A 21,099-nucleotide genomic window follows, 5' to 3' on the forward strand; every position below is an offset into this window, starting at 1 on the left:
CTTGTTCAGAAAAGCTAAAATATATCACAGGTAAAATTAAGCACCTTAGACACGTCAGAATTAATGTTACAAACTGAACTAACTGTTCCTGAGCTAAACCTCGGAAGTAAAGAAAAACAATTTTAAGGATATAAAATGGCGCCCAAGTAACCATGTACATACAGGAAATCGAAATGTTCATGCTTGTTGATTTACGTTTAATTCTTTGTTGAACTAAATTTGCACATGGAGAAAACCATAACTTATGAATTATTTTTCTATAGTTGTTTATCATAGCAATCGAAGGGACGAGACACAGACCAAACAGGTCTAGGGAAATGACTGCAGTTCCCGAATGTATGTTTTCATGCTCCAAGTGCCACGCTCCAACTATCTCATTTACCGTTCCTAGCAGCTGGTCAATGCAAAAGCCTAGAAGCAAGCAAATCAAACCGAAACCAAATGACGAGAACCATATAATGGCCAATATTTTCCTGGTCTGAGATTTACTCTGTCCAACGTTGCTGTGTTTCACATGGAAAAAGTACCGATCAAATGATAAACCAACGAGCGAGAAACATGAAACAGCTAATAAACTCCTGTAAGCAAAATTCGTTCCATAACAAAATAGTGCATTTTTTGCAATATCATCAGAAAACATGACAATAGTAGATCCGATTCCAACCAGTAAGCCAGTCATTAGATCGCTCTTCAAAATTGAGGCTATGTATTTGTTTGGTATCGTATTCAAATTGTTCCTTGTCAATAGGAAATAGAGTAAAGTTGCATTGAATCCAGTAGATGGAACCAGAAGAACGATAATAGTTGCGAAATATCCGGATCCGGCAACCATTTTTCAATCGATTATAAAACTAATGAACCTACAATAAAGAAAACAAGCTACAAATTGATTTAGATCACATTAAAGACATTGTTGTTGTTGTTGTTGTTGTTTTTCTTTTTTTCTTTTTTGTTTTTTTTTTCAATGTGTACTATTGTTGATTTGCATTTGAGCGCCACACAGTTTAACGAACAACTTCGATTTCCAGCAATTCCGAACTTGTTTTAATTATGAAAAGTTTATCGTCTTATAAGTTCGAAAATTTAATCTTGAGAACAATGACAAACAAGTGATTTTATAAACCTGAATTTACATCCGAATATAGGCTGTTTTCCCTTGAAAAATAATCTAAAAATCATGCCAAATTCCCCAAAATACTAATTTACCCAGGCTTTCCTTATCCAAAATAGCCAGTGTTTTCTCAAATCCAACAGGAGGGGGAGGGGCATTTTTGAAAATTGTTCATGTAATAAAATCACTGCAAACACAAATGCTACAAGATGTCAAATGAATTTCGTGTATGAAATGATATATAAATCTCAATACAACGAGAATGGATATGGTAAATATGTAAAAGAGATAACAATCCCACCGGGACGAAAAATGTCAGCTCAAGGCCCTCCATGGGTCTTCAATGAATGACGAGGAAATCTTCACAGACGTGTATGACTGGTACTATGATAATATAGATTTTCAGGGGGAAATATGCACAGAATAGTACAATATTCAACACATATAGATTTATAAATTTTGAGCATGATTAAAATGTTTGAAATAGACCACACTCAAAAAGAAAAGTATATATCTCAATGAAACCGAACAACTAAACTTCTATCATACTGAAAAATGAGATTTATGATTAATGATTCTGGTGGTTTCCTGTCTTAATAATGTCATCCACCAAGATTTAACTTATTCGCTTTACATGGCGAATGGTGTTTTTGTCTCATATTTTGTTTTGTTATGTTTTTTGTGTATCTTTTTGTGGGTTGTTAAAGTGTTTTGTCTTTTTAGTTTTTTGAAGCAACAAGTCCATAACATATAATACAGAAAACAAATGATGAAGTAAATAAAAACACTCGTTTAAGACCGGATTAGTATATAACTAAAATTGTTCATCTATATAACAAACCTTCAGTATGGCAAGCCAAAGTGGACAAAAATGAGCATTTCCTTATATTAAAAAATGATTTTTCAATATTACAAATTCATTTTCTAATATTTCAAATTAGATTTCTTATATCACAAAGCACTGTTTTAATATTAAAAAAAAATCATTTTGAATATTAAAAATTCAATTGAATTTCTAATATTAAAAATTCAACTGAATTTCTAATATTAAAAAAACTATTTTTGAATATTAGAAATTGACTTTCTAATATTAAAATTTTTTTTTCTAATATTAAAAAATGACTTTGTAATATTAAATTTTTTTTTTCTAATATTAAAAAATGACTTTGTAATATTAAAAATTAATTTTCTAATATTACAAAATATTGATTTTTGTCCACTTTGGCTTGCCATACTTTTAGTCAACAATACGGACCACTTTCACATATGATAACTTACTTAGAAATGCTTTGAAATAGTCTTTGATTGATAACGTTAGTTCTTATTTTCTTGTGAGGGACCATCCTCCCAAGTCAGGGTTTTGAGTCCACCCTCGCTCCCTCAAACCCCTGACATCACTCATTCATATTTAGCGGGTATCGTCCAGCGCCATCTGGTGAGTTACCTAAATTTAACCCGGATCCAAAATCCAATCAAATCACTCGTAATAGAAACTCTTCGATATAACTTACAAAATGGCTACAAACACATTACGTCATTTTTTTCTCGCTAAAGACTCTAAACAGAATCTACAGTTATCATTTTTTGGTCACATTGAATAATTTGTGACAGCTTACAACTATCAGTTACTCGTATCATTGTTTACCATTCCACGGACAATTTTTATTGGTGCTCCGCACCCGGAGAATCAACCAATCGGAATTGGCTGGGCGATACCCGCTAAATATGAATGAGTGATGTCAGGGGTTTGAGGGAGCGAGGGTGGACTCAAAAACCTTACTTGGGAAGATGGTGAGGGATTTGTTACAAGATTATATAATATTTTAATGACAATTTTCAAAACGCTCATTAATGTAAATGTTAAATGTTTCTGTGATACATGTTAATGTAATGGAGTTGAAATTTGTAACCATTTAAAACCAAAATAAGTAACAACAATATTCAAGACCTCATATGATATACATGCATGAGAGAGCCAAGATAAAAGAGTATCTTGAAACAGGGCTAAGTTCTCAACGAAACTATGATTCGACAAGAAGTTGATTTGAACATAGTTCATATGATCTTGCAGATATCTCTATATAGATATAAAAGAAGTTTATTTCTTTTGATTTAATTTTGTAGAAATGTCAGTATAGGATTTGGATAAATTGATATTCGATGTATTCTGATCTTTTCGTGGAGAAACCTCATGTTATGGTTCGACAACTTTTAAGTGATTTATTCTTTGCATTGTCCCTCGGAAAGTTCGATTTACCAAAAAACCATGTATGAAGCGTTCTCCCTTTTTCAGAAATCGCCAGAAATCGAACTTACCCCAGAAGAAAGAACTTTTTTCTAGATGGCAAAACAAAATATCAGTGCTAATCATCAAAGAGTAACTCCAAAAAAAAATTCACAGGAATCTTATAGTAAAGTAATGCATTTTTCTCTAATCATATATGTACACTTTGATATTTCCATTTTCAATTTTCTTATGGTATTGTAACTGACGTATAAAACATCACATGCCCGAGAACTTGTCATAGTTTGAATACGCTCGATCGGAAAAAAATATTTAGAGATAAAAGTCATTACAAAAATTCTACTTTTGCATACGTTAAATTTTCGGTCGTATAAGACGTTTCAATTTGCACAAATACACACAAATTTACTCTCCTTGTACAATATACTGGTCTGCGTACGGGCGTGACGGGAGATAAAATGCACTTTCCGAAAACAAAGCAAGAGAAGTATATCTACACACAAATAATAATAATCCACAGATTTTTTTATTTTATCATCTCAAATATTCTAACAGTTGGGCCAATTTCTATGTTTGAGATCTTCATTAACTTTCAAGGGCCTATTATTGTATTTGGATTCCTAGTTAACTTTTAAAGGCCCATTTCTGTATTTGGTTTCCTAGGTACCTCTCAAGGCCCATATTTATATTAGGCTTCATGTTTTTCTTTTTTTTTTCTGTTTAAATGTTGTTTCCGTTTGACTTCTCTGAACTTGGCGGTTTCATTATTTCTATAAGTGTGGTGTAAACTCCCTTGCAAAATAATAAAGTAATAAAAATGATAATCAGAAAAAAGTGTAAATATTTTTTCCTTCGTCTTAAATTTCTTTTACTGAATTTGATTCCGTCTAGAAACAAGTTTTTTCTTATATAGGAGTTAAACACCTTTTATTGTTGAACATATTTTCTGAGAGGAAAAATAAAATCCCTACCTTAGATTATAATTTTTTGTCAATCTTCCTGGTAATTATTGTAAAACAAGTCCTCCTTCATCTGCAATATATGATTTGTGACTTAAAGAAATATAAACATATGTTATAAAAGAAACTTTTTTGTCAAAGAATAAATGTGACATGATGTTGTCTATGACGAAAGTTAACGCAAATTTATAATTTTGTGAACGGCGGATTGATATTCGTGTTGTTACGTGTTGTGACGTTTTGGCGAGAGTGAGGTTACCGAATTTATTTCACAGTGTAAATTATAAAAAAATATTTACACAGGTAAAATTCGGTAAATCAGTGCTATCTAAATAATGATAAGAAACTATGTATACCTTACCCAGTGGTAAATCATACGGTAAACAAATAAAAAAACAAAACAAAACAAAACAAACATTTTGTTTCGTTCAATGTACCTATAACGGCTTTTACAATCCTGCTGGTTTTGATGAACTTTCAAAGCATGATAAACAAATTCAGGAACATTCGTTTGCCTCACTACTTTCTAGATTCAGGTGTTAAATTTACACATGGTCATACCTTAAACCGGATTTTTTGTGACGTTTCTTGAAGATTCATTTATTCCCTGTGACCTTAAATAATATCATCAATAGCTGATTGTATCATATAAAAAAAAGAAAGGAAGATTTGTCATTTAGAATAAGATGAAGAAAAATACACAAATCTATTGTGACTAGTAAGTTTTTTCAAACTAGTTTGTTTACGTCATTTTCGCTCTATTTTTCGATAGCAGATCAATTTTTCAAACGCATTTATCAATTTCATTGTAGTCTAAAATGCACAAAGAAGTGACAACATTGTATTATCCTCGCATATAACATGTTTTAATGGCCATATGTAATTGATGTCAAGTGCTGCCAATTGGTCATTTAAGTGTTTGTTTTTAAAAAAGGTTTGAAAATAAACATTTTTCTTATACTCTTACTTCCGGAAGAAGTTGACACATTTGATAGTATTTACGAACCATAAAATATTTCCATATCCACGATTAAAATTGGGACGTTAAATTACAACGCTGTTAGACGTTAACACTTATGAAATTCAGAACAGGCTTAAATACAAAATATTAATTTAATAATGTTTATATATGTTATATTGTATGACTTGCATTATATATATATATATCATTTCCCCCTTTCACAATTTAAACTTTACCTGAATCATTGAATAATCTTGGCAGAAACGGAGTACTTCTAACTATCCAAATTTTTCCTTAATATTGTAAATGATATAATATATGGATACACTGTAGAATCATCTATCTAAAAGAATTAACTAAGAAACAGAAGTAAGTCAACGATGCATCTTCTGTAATAAACACCATTTCATCTTAATGTTTCGAAAAATCTGTTCGCGTACTTCAATTCATGATTTCTTATATATAATTTCCCTTTCCCAATAAACTCAATTTTCTCAAATTTAAATGCCAAGTCTTCCTGTAGACGTCATTTCTTTCGCGGTTAACATCCTTCAATTAGCAGAGTTTCTTCTTGATTTAAAACGTAATATGAAACTTTATATGTGACAATAATTTCTATACAGCTTTGAATCCAAGATTATGATTCGATCACGCCCTTATTACCTATATGAAAATAACTGAGTTTAATGAGTCGGCAGCCTGTCGATTAAGGTAGGAGTTAGGGTTAAAAGGTAATTTGCACTATTTTATATTTACTATACGTCCATATAAAGATTAAGCAAAAGCAAATTGTGATTTACTCACATACGGGCGTATATAATGATCACCCCAAGAAATAGATGGGTACTGTAACTACTCTTTGTAGGGTTCACACTAGTGCAAGACTTATTCACTTCATGTTTTAAATAACCTCAGTATTTGACAATTGTGAAAATGTAAAAAAAAGGTAAACCTCAACTCGTCGCATAAATCAAGAAATTGTTTTCTTGGTGTATAATAAATTCTTAGAAAGATGTTGTAAGAATTTGCAGTGATATTCATTCCTTATATTTTGGTATTTGGATAACAAAAACTGTGTTTGTTTGTTCCTATTTTGGGGTAGGTGAGGTGGGGGTGTCTCTACAATGTTATAGAGACATAGTTCCTGCTGAACTCTTTACATAAACCTAACCCTGAATAAACGGGAATCCTGTCTAAACCAGACACCATTTAAAGTCCCTATATATCAGATGAAATTTATTTTGAACCAGGGTAATCCGAGCACCTGTCTAATTAAAACGAACAAATTCTTTAATCCAAAAGTGCATCATTACAAATCAAAATTTAAATCATGCATTTATAATATATTTATGATATAAGTAAAACACTTTATCACTGAAGATAGGTTTGCATCTAAATGAATCCATGTTTGTAAACCCGTCTAAACCGAACTCTGAATTAACCGAAAACCTTACTAAACCAGACAAATTTTGAAGTCCCATTATATCAGTATAAATTATTTTAAACCTGGATAAATCGTACACCGACCAAATTTTACAGTCCGAAAAGAGTTCTGTTTAGAGAGGTTTTAAAGTATTAGGTGAATAGACTAGTACTTATAAAAGAGTAATCAAGGGAACCACGGTTCTAGGGGTAATCAAAAGAATGATCAAGGAACAAAGACATAGAGATCAGACTTAAGCTTTTTGGTAAAGAAAATACAGTATATGACCGCCAATTCGTTATATACAAAAATTCTGCTTTTTAATATTAAGGAAACCTGAAAATAGATCTATAAAGCAACTCAATAACAAAAATAAAATATGTAGCTTTTTTTAGGTGTATCACATTTTGCAGAATTTGCATTATTTAAAATAGTAAGGAATAAATGGCATTTTGTTTTAGATCGGTTAACATCAGGCTCAACCTAGCGGGCTCATCTGTTTGAACCGTAACAAAGTCGCTAGGGCGAGCAAGATATTAATGGGGATGAAGTCACGATCTAAAACAAAATGGCATTTATTCCTTTTATCGGTAATTTGCTACTTATAAAAGAAAATGATGCTATTTATCTTAAATATATTAAAGATACAACCAAAAAGCATAACTTAAATGGAGACTTCTTCATCGGATGACCAATGATCGTCATGAATTGGAAAACGATCCACTCAAAATTTAGCACGTGCGTCAGTTTATGAAGCAATTTAACAGGGGAAGGTTCAGTGCCAGAGCAGACGATTTACATGTACTAGTGCCAGTAAATGTAAAATTGCAGCAAATCATAATTGTGGCTTTCGAAAAGTATACTCTATCGTTTATTATACAATTTCAGGATGTATGTTAAAGCAATGTGTGATGTTGTACAGGTGCCACATTTCTTTTGCATTTATTTACAATATTGTTCACAGTCACAGTCCTTGCAACGTCGTAATAGAACGTAATTTCAATTGCCTCCCCGAAAAATGCGAATCCCTATGCAGGTAAGTGGTGCATGCTTATTGCAAACTGAGCCGATAACTTCTTTTATATCAAGTCAATTTGCCGATCAAAACATTATCAATATGTACACATCAAAGGAAGTTTACCCAAATTGACTTTAATGAGTGAAACATTCAAAGAAAACAAAACAAAACAAACAAACATCATATAATTTGCCTGGTTTTTATATGGGCATTCTCTTGACATATTGTGTCGGTGAAAAAAAATTCACCAGGTAAGTTGTAAATGGGTAGTTTCTTATTACCTGTCTTTCGTGATTCTTCTATATATTCTACAACGGTCATGTATTTAAAATGAGGCAATTATCATTTTAACTAGTAATAGAAGACTGTATAAACCTTATAATACCTTTATAATTAACACATTGAGTCAAACTGTTTTTTTCTACATAAAATCAATGAATGAGTTTATTATTCTATTCTTGTTTTCCATCTTTACTCGTCATTTATCACATCCTTTCAGCAGATGATTATATTTAATAGAAATAGGTAAACTTCCAAATGACACATTTTTTTAATCTGCGCAGAGAGGGTTGGCGTTGCAGTGGAATATTTGCTAGCTGCTATAAGAATGGAGTGCACAAATCCTATCTATGGTTTTTGCTGTTGTGGCTTTTTTTCGGGGATGTATATATATTTTTATACAATTAAGTGTTCCTGTTTCTGTTTTCCATGTTTGGTTTTTGTCCCTGATTACTTTCTTTGGATTTCCGCTAGAACCTTGGTTCCGTTGATTACCCTTTCCTAACAGATAGGGAACTTAAACACGTTGTAAAAAAAACTACGAGCCCAATTCGAAACCAAATTAATAGGGAAGAAGCGCCCAATATATGTAAAGGCTCTGAAGCATGAATGGCGAAAAATTGTTCTATCGAGGGTGACATATAACCTGGAAACTCGGGTAATATTTCGTTCCACAAGTTTCTCTCAAATATAACCCCGGATCGTGTCACCAGTGACGTTTTCTGCTTTTTGATTGGCTGAGCAAATGTGACTTATTTCATTTACTTTTATACGTTCCAATATTCAAATTTAAAAAAGAATCATTAAAATATTTCTTTCAAATTACTTATATCATCGTTCGATATAAATGCACAACTATAAAGTTAATTAAGATAATCTCATCATTGTTTTTATTTTATTTCATAAGCGACAATTTATTCATATATTGTGCATGTCCATCGCTGGTGACCTGAGTCTATATTTTAGGTGTAATACCACTATTTCGGAAACCAGTCGCCTGCACATACAAGAAAGTAGTTCGTAATGACACGAAGTAGTCCCAATATTGCACCCTATCATTCTCCTTGTTTAGTAGAGGTATACAAACTTGGTGCCATCTGAAAGCTGAATGAATCAGCAATACTCATTTTCTTTATTCAGTGTAGGGCAAAACAATTCTGAACAAAAACTCTAGGCCCCTTGATATGGCTAAATTTCAAAACGAAAGTTGCAATTTCTGCACTTGGCTACTTTCACTTTACCGTTCTTTCATAGAAGGCACATAAAGTATGTTGATATTTTTATGAGAATTAAGGTAAAGGGTAACCATCATAATGATACCCCTCTAGCACCATCTGTACTGATGTAAAAAAAAATTGAGCCTTACTAAAAAAGCCGAATTTAACATAGAAATAATGGAGACCAGAAATATTGGTATAACACCTTTAGCGATCCTAGGGTCGCTTATGATATTGACCAGGGAACCAGCTTAGGGAGACGTACTCCGGAAATGCCGTGATTGTTTCAACTTTTAACGAAGATTCAAAGTGTTTATCATAAGAAGTCTACCCCGGACTTGACTTTTTATGAGCAACTCGGCGGGTGTTTCTAGAACAGTAGAGGACGCTTACCCTACCGGTGCATCTGGTCCATGCTCCCAGTTTTTAGTGGAGTCCGAGTTGCTCATTTACTTTTGTTACTTTGTATGTATGATTTTAGTTACTTTATGTTCTTTGTTGTGTATGTCTGTTTTCCATGTCTGGTCTTTGTCCCTGGATTACATTCTTTTGATTACCGCTATAACCTTGGTTCCCTTGGTTACTCTTACTCATGTCTGTGAAAACATTCAAAGACATAATCAACAAACCCCAAAGTAATTTGAGTATAAATAGGTTGAGCCTTAAATCATAGATTATGTTAAATCATTGATCAAACACAATCACACTAACAATCACGCATTAGCTGGTCTGTAGTATAGACATGAGTTGTGTTTTAACAATATGTTAAGTACCAATCCGTATCAAATTCAGTTGCGGTCATTGTAAGAAATGATTCAAGATGTAGAAATACTAATCAAAAGTCGATGTTCTTTCGGTCTTCTGTTCATATGCAATATTTCTATGTGACTGTAGTTCTGTCTGTTTACATTCAGTTCTCACTAAAAATCAGCTAAAACAAGAACGATAATTCTTGCCATGTGCCAATTTTAAATGCAATCTGAAGTGCAATAGCTTTATCACAAATGTGGTCATTAACTGTTTCTGAATTCGAAAAAAGTGAATTTGGTGGGTTTTTGAAATTCATGAATCACCTCCCTAAGTTGTGTCTGATTTTTATATAAAGACGTAAATAAAAATCTAAAAAAATCTAATAATACAAGTGCATTGTCGCTTACTTTAACTGTGTGGAAATAATAAACCCAACCAGTTGAAGCGTTATTAAAGGTTTATTTTTACTGTGAGCATTGCTTTAATACTGGGTTATCACAGATAAATAAACACAATAAAAATAAAAACATCTACAAATTAAATTATTCAAAATGTTTAAGCACTGGGGTTGTAACCTTCCCTTTCTATGATACGATGCAACAGTATGGTTAGTCTTAAGTAAGCTTAGCAACATGTTAATTTCTACAACAACAAAAAAAACACATTGGAAAAACATAATAATGATAGACTAAACAATACAAACTACACACAGAAAAATGAACAGCACTAACCTTGATAAAAACCGGGGTAAAAAATGAAGCGCTTTGCTTTATAAGGGAGAACAGAATAAATACAAATAATATTCCAATAATTAAGTAGCACTCCAGCTAAGAATCATGCAAAATGTGATACATGGTTGGAAAGCCTACATATTTTTATTTTTGATATTTTGTTTAAAATGCTTTAGTAAACAAAAATTAACATTTAGTTTTTCATATAACCTGTGCTCATATGAGATAAAAATTGTATGGAATGCACAGTATAATTCAAAATTAAGGGAGATAACTCTGTAAATGACACTCAAATACAATAGAATCCAATTGGATTTTCAATGCTGATTATCTCCTAAGAGCAGGCAGACTTGAATGAATAATTACACATTTTATAATATAGACCTATAAAACAACTTGATTACAAAAATAAAAATATGTGGCCTTTTTAGGGTGTGTCACTTTTTTTCAGATTTTGCATGATTCTTACAAAGACAGCTACTTAATAATGAAATATAAATCCAAAGGTAAATCCAATAAATCTAAATACCTGTAGCAGCCGCATATGAAAATACATCTAATCCAAGTGTTGCGATGATCAGGCAATTGTTTAAAAAGAAGAAGCAAAAGAGCTTACACATACATGTATTATACTTATTATGATTTTAACTGCTGCACTAGATAGGCAAATTTTACACTTGTCGGTCCTTTCTTTCATTCTAAACACATTACAGTGCATACAACCAATCAAAGAAGCCGTAATGATTCAGAATGAGATCATAAAGTTGCAAGTTTTGTCTTTTCGTGATAGGCATACCCCCATTCGTACAAGAAGTTAATTTCGAACAAGAACAAAAATAAATTCGAGCGTAAAACCCATCTACGAAAGTAGAAATCAATCCATCCATTAAGAGCCAAGATAATTGCGACGAAATTCTGACAGCGGGACGGAAAGGGTGATTCTTATGTACCAACAACTCATAGAACGTCTATAAATAAACCAAACATAACGATGAAAATCAAAAACAAAAATATCAGTGTTTCACATATGATACACCTGTACAACCTTACTCGGAATTTAAACTTTTAAAACTCCTTAAAAAAAGACACCAACTCAAAAAGTAAGAAAATGCCTTTCTATCAAGAAAAATGATCTACAAAAATAACAAAACATCTTGAGGAGATCCTTACTCAGTATTAAGCATCTATATAAACATTGACAGTGATATACCTGATTACGTCTCCTTAAAGACAGGATTGAGTATAAACAGATGTAAAAAATGCAAAACAAAAACGTTGATGCAAAAACGATAATAGGATAAATTAATCATTTGCAAGTGAAAGGGACAAGTTAAAAGTGGGTTGCGTTTAACCTATAAGTACCTAATAGTGGAATCTGAATCATCCCACTGTTGACGCTTCGGTATTTCTTTGCTTAAGTTTTTTTTTGGTACGAATTGATAAAAAGCTGATTTTTTTATCCATCTGCAGTATGAAAACTGATTTATTCAACGGGTCATAGTTATCCCTTCCTCGTTTGTCTACCCCGAACTTCTTGACTTTTTATGAGCAACTCGGCAGGTGTTTCTAGAATAGCAGAGGACGCTTACCCTACCGGTGCACCTGGTCCATGCTCCCAGTTTTTAGTGGAGTCCGAGTTGCTCATTTGCTTTTGTTACTTTGTATGTATGATTTTAGTTACTTGATGTTCTTTGTTATATATGTCTGTTTTCCATGTCTGGTCTTTGTCCCTGGATTACATTCTTTTGATTACCGCTATAACCTTGGTTCCCTTGATTACTCTTTTAGCATCTCATTTGTTCATGACGAAAATCTCGAAATCCGATCAACCTAAATGAATATGTGTGGGTGAATACATGATGGGTTTAAATAAGTGCTTCTTATATTACATTATCACACTAATAACGAAATCAAAAGATTTATAATATTCTGAAAATAGCAATTTACAAATAATACTAGTAATATCGGTATTAGTTAATAATCAGACGACAAAAACTGTATTATAAATCATTATCACATATGTTGAAAATAAAAAATAAATCATACAAAAAATTTGATGCATAACATTGCTCTATTAGTTTTGAGTAAAAAGCAACAAAACAAATATGTAAAGTTGTAAGTATACAAATATAACAACAATGAATTTCATTTGTTCAAAATAAGTAAAAAGTTATTGATATTTTTATGTTTTATATCATGATTCTTCCAATCTTTGTATAGTACCAGCATGACCATCAAGCCTTACAAAATCTCCTAGAAACATATTAAAATAACAAAACATCATTTTTCATAATAAAATCATTTTTAGTACAAATGTCAAATCCGTACTCTCGTATACGATACTAAACAGAGATCAAGAAAGAAACAGTGACACTATTCAAACCATTACAAATTTCAGTCAATAAATGCATGATTATCCTCCTTTACATAAGATGGTCGGACAAAATATCCAGCTATGAATAATGGTGAAGGACTTAAATGTAACCAAAACACAGATAATAAGGTTTGCAAAACGGAAATGGATTGGGCATACCTCAAGACATAGAAAAATAAACATTATAAACAAGCTATGGAACCTACAGACAGATATATCCAAAAAGGGGAGGTCAAAACCAAACACTTGCGTAAGGTACTCGTCTTCTGCGCAAGCCCAAAGTCAAGAACTCTTTAGAAATCTTACTAAGTATGTGATAGTAAATCTTTTTTATACTTTTCGGTTGTTCTGTGGAGTCAATTTATTTAAAGTGGTACTTATATATTGTTTCAGTGGCCAGTCGAAGGCAAAATCTGGATGATAGAAATGTTTCATCCTCCAAAATACTATTGCCTGATTTTGGTTGTGTGTTTTATATTATTATACTTCATGTTAATTTGCTGTATTCTGATTGGTTAAATATCAGAGTAATATTATGCTCTATCACATGTCTCAAAAAGTGGTTTTTTATCTACTACACTGTCGACTGGTTACGGAAACAAGAAGTACCAATTCAAATGGAGTAAGTTTTGCTTTGAAGGAACATATATATGAGCATCGTCCATTTAAATGATTAGAAGAACAGTGATTAAAATTAACAAAATGTTTGCCCACAATACCAAATTTAAAAACAGAATAATATCAATGTAGTCATTAATTCAACATATTTTTTTGATAAAATATACAAATCTGAATGTTAGGATTTAGTGTTAAAAAGAAAAAGGAACATTAAGTATAATAAAGTAAATAATATATAGCTGAAAGGATGATAGAGAGTATGTTATCCTTGAAAATATACCTCAGGGTTACAATGATTTTCTCGAGGTAACAAACTGCCCTATCTTCCTCTTAGCTATTTGTTATTCATATAATGGTTTCTCTCCATTATCATCTTACCTGACTGGAACAAATTTGTGGCATTCGGAACATTCACTATACACGGCAGACCAAACTCTCTTGCAACAACAGCCCCTGTAAAAACAAATGATATGCAAAGTATATACGTATTGTCGGTAGAATGCATACCTTGTAAAGTTGGATCAGCAAGTGAATAAACCTTTTAGAAACTTGAAATGATCTACGTGAGAAACTAAATTACCGAATTCAATCACAAAGGATAAATCTGAAATAAATGAATTATGTGACTTGGAACAGGCATTTCACAGTGAAATGAGGAGTTAAACCAGTTAATGTTTGTTTGTTAGTTTGTTTGTTTGTTGGGGTTTAACGTCCGAGCAGCAATATTTCAGCTATATTCAGACGAGTTAAACCAGTTAACCTACAATTTAAGGTTATAAGGTATTGTTTACAAAAACGTTTATAAAAATTCGTTTTTGTTTTGTTTTGTTTTGTATTTTTGTTTGTTTGTTTGTTTTTGTTTTTTTTTATTTGGGGGGGGGGGCTCTAAAAACTGGTCCTTATGGAAATTATTGGCTTTCACGAAATTCCCTTGTTCTATTTTTAGTAACTGCAACCATGCTTTTCGACGGATAAAAAAAACTCACATCAGTTCTATGCAGGATACCCCAAGAAACATTCATTTTAAGTTTTGTTCCGTTTGATCAAGTAGTGTCAGAGAAGGAGAAGAGTTTTGAACAGCTGTAAATAGACGACGTACGCCAAGGGATGGCAAAATCCATCAAATGGCCTTCGGCCAGGTGAGCTTAAATGGGTTGGGACACAAGGATAATTGGGTCGACAAATTTTGATTGCCACTGGAAATAGGGAAAGGTAGGTAGGGTCGGGCAACTCCACCCATGTGGCAATGGTTTCTACTCCGATAGAATATAACAGAAGGGTTCTTCAACGTGCGATGAACGTGGCATCTTTCCCAACACGTTGTACCACTATGGTTTCCGATCAGTTTACAGACGATGATAATGCGTTCGTATAAAAATGAGTATTTTTCTCATTATTTCAAGTACAAAAGCAACTTCTATAGTAATAAGGTGTTATTTTTTTTTCTCATAATGAACGTGGCATGTTGTTGATTAATAGGAAAATAACAATAGACTTTTATTTACTACCTTCAAGTAATTTGCAACAAGAAAATTTCCAGCTACATAATTATTAAAATTAATATTACTAATACCAATAGAAAACAAACAGCCCCCATAAAAACAATAGATTTAATTAAAAAAACAAACATTTAAGGGTGGGCTTAACAGGACAGCATGTAATGAGATTATCTATGTATTGATTTTTTTTTCATTTTCGATTATTTAGATTGCTGATGAGTTTTTGTTGTTTTTTTTTTCAGTATAATTTGTGACCTCTAGAGTTTGCCTACTTTATTACATAATCAAGATTGTTCATATAAAAACTGTTTATATCCATATCTCTCTAAACAAACCTTGGCCATGCTTTTCAGACAAGAAACTTTCAATTTATCGACCTGATGGTGAACTCCGTCCTTGTGATTTCTTCGTTTATTTTCACACAATATTATTATCACAATGATCGTGACAACGAATTTCTGAAAATCATCAGTTTTGTAATGTATGGGGAAAAGGTTAAAAGCGGTCACGTACACATACAATTTGTGTAAAATATGCTACACACAGACGAATTCAAATTTTAGCGTGTGTGTTGTGTATTTTCCTAAAAATTAGCTTTGCTTATTCATGTTGTGCACTGTTATGTTCTTGTGAATTTCAGGTAACTTTATCGATAACTTTATAAGTTGACTTAATTGCATTTTTCATGGGAACAAGGACAAAGCATAGAGATTTGTCATTTAGAGAGCGTTGAGTTCAGTGTTAAGGGCAAAAATCTTCCTGTGTAAAAAAAATACCAATAAAAATGACAAACAACTATTTCTACATGATAAATATAGTGGAAAAAAAACAAAACCTTAAGGATTTTGCATTGTTATACAGCGTTTAGAGTACGCGGAAGTAAACAATAAAATCCACGTCGGTCTTCGGTTTTCAATACGTTCTACATCGGAAATTCCGGTAAAGAAAATAAAACTATAACGAGACTTACATATCCTATATCACAGGCGATTACTGTGTTATATTTTCAGCTTCTTTTTATTATTACTATAAAATTAGTACTGTTTTGAAAAACAATAGATTAGTTTTCACTCACACAATAAATAAGATACAAACCTAACACAAGGATTATCTAATATATGACTTCCTATTTAATATTGGCTACACATTCGATGACAAAGAAAGACCCCTAGTACATCAGAACCTTAAGTCTTTGTAGTATACAGTCCGAGATTGAACCCGCGATCATTCACATTCTAAGAGCCATATCCTATCCATACAATGGTTGACCTTAATCAAAACAATTCCTTCTGTGCATAGATAATTGTATTGGTAATTAGAGCCGATAAAATAGATATGTTCAGAATTCGTGTCTTCCATTGCTTTAATGACAATTATTTGTTGCTCTAGGTAGTAAATTAGACAAATATATCAGCTTATGAAAATCATAACTATATTTGTATATCAATTTACCAACAACTATTTCAAAGTAAACAAGATAGAATGACAGTCAATGTACATGTGGAGATCTTTTTGAATAAAGGATTTTGTTCAGAATTCGTGTCTTCTTTGCTTTAATGACAATTAGTTGTTGCTCCAGGTAGTAAATTGGACAAATGTATAAGCTCATGAAGAATCATTACTATATTTTTATATCAATTTACCTATTTTGAAGTAAACAAGCTAGAAGAACAGTCAAGGACATCTTTCCATTAAAGGATTTTGTTTTCTTATTTGGACAACTGACCAAACATGTATGCTTATGAAAACATATTTAACACATTTGTTTATTTAATATTTCAAAGCAAGCAAGCTAGAATGACAGCAGGTGATGAGATTATTTTCCTTAAATGTAATGTTTTCATATACGTGACTAATCAAATTGTAATTTGTGATGTTGCTTCGTGAAAAACGGTACATGTATATTTTTTTGTTTTTGGTCAAGTTACCAAGGATTTTCATTCCCTGATACAATTGAACCGAGATTATTATGGAACCTAAATAATCCAGTGCAACCCAACAATGAAAACTGACTGAATCTTGGTCAATATATGTGTGAATGCTACGTTTAAGTGAACAAAAAATTAAATATCAATGGATGTACATATGCATTAAAGAGAAATCAAAGGAGCCATGATTCTATCTATCGGAAATCATAACAATGCAATCAAAAGAAAAGACCAGACAGGGAAAACAGACACACACACAACAATGAACATTAAATAATCAAAATAATACATACAAATAAACAAAAATAAATGAGCAACAACTGGGAGCATGGATAAGGTGCACCAGCAGGATTAAAATTAATAGATAAATGAATTATCAGCAAGAAAATTTATTGTTTGTTTGTTTGTTTGTTTGTTGGGGTTTAACGTCCGAGCAGCAATATTTCAGCTATATTCAGACGATGAACATGAAATGGATGATTAAATGAACATGAAATGAAAAAAAAGGATGGGACACAAGGATAATAGGGTCGACAAATTTTGGTTGCCACTGGAAAAAAGGGGGATGGGTAAGGTCGGGCAATTTAGCCTCCTGTGGCGGAGCGCAAAGGTTCCTACTCCTATCGAATACCACAGCAGGATTCTTTAACGTGCGAGGAACGTGGCATCTTTCCCAACACGGTGCACCACTATGGTTTGCGGTCAGGTTTTCCGTATTATAGCCTGACAACCCCAGCATGTAACACGCCAGGGGTACCCCATTCCACCACCTGGGGCACACATCCCAGTTGCTCTGTGGGCAGAGCGCCTAGCCCCAGGCTAGGTTTCTGAGCACTATTTAGTCGCCTTTTACGACAAGCTTAGCGCTGCTGCAGGCCTATTCTTTTAACACCCGGACCTATTCTCAAAAGAAACATCAAAATTTAGTCTGCTGTTCATACATATCGTAATTTTCTGTTGTAGAATTGTAAATTAAAGTCCATTAGTCCTTTTTGAATAGGGCGAAATTCTGCTATCATCTGGGTGACATTACCAAACCTAATTTTAACACTTATATTTACTATAAAAATGATCAAAATGCTATGTTTGTGGTGCAGTGAAATGTTTCTAGTTCTTTAAATGAAAATGGAAGTTTTAATATTATAGTATCATTGTGTATGGTTTTCCTTATTGGCTGAAAAATTGGGCTTAGGCTGGAAATATTGGACTATGGCTAACCTCGGACCAATAACTTAGCCAATATGGAAAACCTAACGCAATTATACCTTTATTGACTAACTAGTCCAATACGCTTGACCAATATGTATTTAAACCAGTCCAATATGACATATTGGACCGCCGTTTTGGACGGCTAGATCCCGTATTGTCACACTCTTGTATTTTGTTCTGTATTAGCAGTTTTGACAAACTTTTTGCGAGCAACTCCGCGGTTGTTTCTAGAAAAACAGAGGACGCTTACCCTATCGGTGCACCTGGTCCATGCTCCCAGTTTTTAGTGGAGTCTGAGTTGCTCATTTGCTTTTGCTCCTTCATATGTATGATTTTAGTTACTTTATGTTCTTTGTTGTGTATGTCTGTTTTCCATGTCTGGTCTTTGTCCCTGGATTACATTCTTTTGATTACCGCTATAACCTTGGTTCCCTTGATTACTCTTTGATCATATTTAGGCTAATATTCGAATGTATGTCAATAAGTATATATAAACGATTAGCTTACAAAATTTCAACTTTTTTGTTACCAAAAATTCATGTCATTTTACTTTAAATCTTCGTGTCATTTGCAGTTAGGTCTCAGACAAACTTCATCACTGAATATTTTCATTTAATTCAAGTCTTATAATACAGCAAAGAGTTATATTCTGTGCACATTAAAGTCGATCCAATATATCATGTAATTCCTATCAATTTAAGGAGGTAGACCTAGGGTAAGGGACACAAATCATACAAATCATTGGAGCGTTTGTACTCAGCATTTTACATTAAATTATGTAAGCATCTAAGTATCTTGGACTGAGTTTAATATGTTTCAAATGAAAGCTTGGTTAAATTGAATATGATAAAAACATATTACTGATTTCAAGAGTTATGTCCCTTATCCTATGTCTACCTCCTTAAATATGCTGCTTGTTTCGATTTATTTGTTTATTAGCAAATAAATCTTTGTTCAAGCTTAGATACCTGAACTAATGCTTTAAATGTGGTAGTTTAACCAAGTATTTCATTCTGAATAGGATGCCCTGATATCATGAAAAGCAGCTTATAGTGTGGAAATATGGAAGCCAGTTATCAAGATGACAGTAATCTGTCAAAATTTGTTAAAGGTAAAAAACAGACTTATATCTGTTTCCTTTTCTATATTGCTTTATTGATATCTATGTGTTTTATAATGCAGGTCTTCTAATCTTCCAAAATTCTTAGAAAAGGTGGAAATGTGGAGAAATCTTACCATTATTTGGTCTCCATTTTTGACTACCATAAAGATAATGCAAATGTTGAAGACTACTTACCATGGGTGGCAAAAGTTTCCATTAATTCCATGCACCTGCATAGTGGGGAAAAATATTGGGAACATTAACAATTAGAGATCAGATCAAAAATGAGAGGTACATGGTATATGGAGACCAACTACCAAGTCCTGTTAATGATCAAAAAGTGTTAATATTAAAGTTACTTAAGGAAGGGCACCTAGGTTACTTAAGGAGGGGGCACCTAGGTTGTTACTTAAGGAGGGGCACCTAGGTTGTTACTTAAGGAGGGACACCTAGGTTACTTAAGGAGGGGCACCTAGGTTGTTACTTAAGGAGAGGCACCTAGGTTACTTAAGGAGGGGCAACTAGGTTGTTACTTAAGGAGGGGCACCTAGGTTGTTACTTAAGGAGGGGCACCTAGGTTGAAATGTGAAATAAAAATTCAAAACCCTTATGTTGTAATATTTCATTGTTTCTATTTTCTTTAAAAATGCTGAAATAAAAAAAGGCAGGACCTATATTATTTCTTCCAAAAAAGGTAGTATAGAACATGTCTTCCTAGCTACCCTTCGGGAAAGCATAAAAGAGTAGGATATCTAACTGTCCTTATATTTTATTGTTTATTTAAAAAAAAAAAACAAATAAAAAAGGGAGGATATATATTTTCTCAAAAAAGATAGGCAGGGCATGTCTATTTGTTCCTTCTAAAATTCAAATGATTGCTCCCTGGCTGCAACAGAAAAGTGTGATTTACAATAAACTAAAGGAGGAGACAACAAGTGAAAAGCCCTTTTCTTTCTCTGACCAACTCTGTGAGAAACGGGTGTTTGAAAAACACTTACCATGAGAAACTAGTCCTCCAATCTCCGTGACGAGTCCTGATAATAGTGGGAAATATGGCGACCATCCTACATCAGTATACAGAACTATCAAAATATCTCCTGCCTAAAAGCAATAAAGGGAAATTATTACTTTTTACTTCACCAAGTGAAAATAAGAAAAGGCAGTCACTATGAAATCAATTGACAAATTTTACACTGCACTGTTTGTCAATGTCATGTACATGTGAAGTTTGAAAACGCCCAAGCAAAATACAAAATCATTGGCTTAAGGAGGTACATGTATACAGTACCTGAACCGATCCATGCAACAAAAATTGTGATCAGTCATCGATCACCAATAAGTTTCTGGTCACTCATCGATCTGTCAAACCGATCCATCAAACCGGTGATTTCATCACGTGACTTTTATTTCAAACAGATCTTATGTCATTTTACATAACAGATCAGTCATCGATCCATCAGCGATCAATCAGTCAACAGTCATCAATCCGTCAAATCGTTGCACAGATCGGTTCAAGGACTGTACCTAGGGTAAGGGACATAACACTTGAAATCAGTGATATGTTTGTATCGTATTTAATTTCACCAAAGCCTATCAAGCTTGAAACAGAATAAAATCTGTCCAAGTAACTGTGATGCTTACATGAGATTGATGTAAAATGCTGAATGCAAACGTT

The 21,099-nt window shown here is 32.8% G+C and overlaps 1 protein-coding gene across 2 annotated transcripts in view; it reads right to left on the reverse strand.

The window, feature by feature from the left end:
* Window positions 1–737: 737 nt before the first annotated feature.
* The window catches only part of LOC148602736 (uncharacterized), a 72,821-nt gene continuing 52,459 nt past the window's right edge, over window positions 738–21,099 (reverse strand). The window contains exons 39-42 of one of the 2 annotated variants that reach the window (XM_088551734.1): window positions 20,423–20,525; window positions 14,065–14,139; window positions 4,328–4,388; window positions 738–860 (exon numbers count right to left, since the gene is read on the reverse strand). In XM_088551734.1, coding sequence (XP_088407860.1) covers window positions 4,363–4,388; window positions 14,065–14,139; window positions 20,423–20,525 — 204 coding nt within the window. In that variant the 3' untranslated portion in view covers window positions 738–860; window positions 4,328–4,362. Of the gene's footprint in view, window positions 861–4,327; window positions 4,389–10,402; window positions 12,948–14,064; window positions 14,140–20,422; window positions 20,526–21,099 lie in introns of those variants that run through there. The other variant, XM_088551733.1, reaches the window with a different exon arrangement.

This window comes from Perna viridis, chromosome 11, assembly GCF_037379345.1.
Source record: "Perna viridis isolate PV_CMFRI_1.1 ecotype Kerala chromosome 11, ASM3737934v1, whole genome shotgun sequence".
Taxonomy (NCBI): Eukaryota; Metazoa; Mollusca; class Bivalvia; order Mytilida; family Mytilidae; genus Perna; species Perna viridis.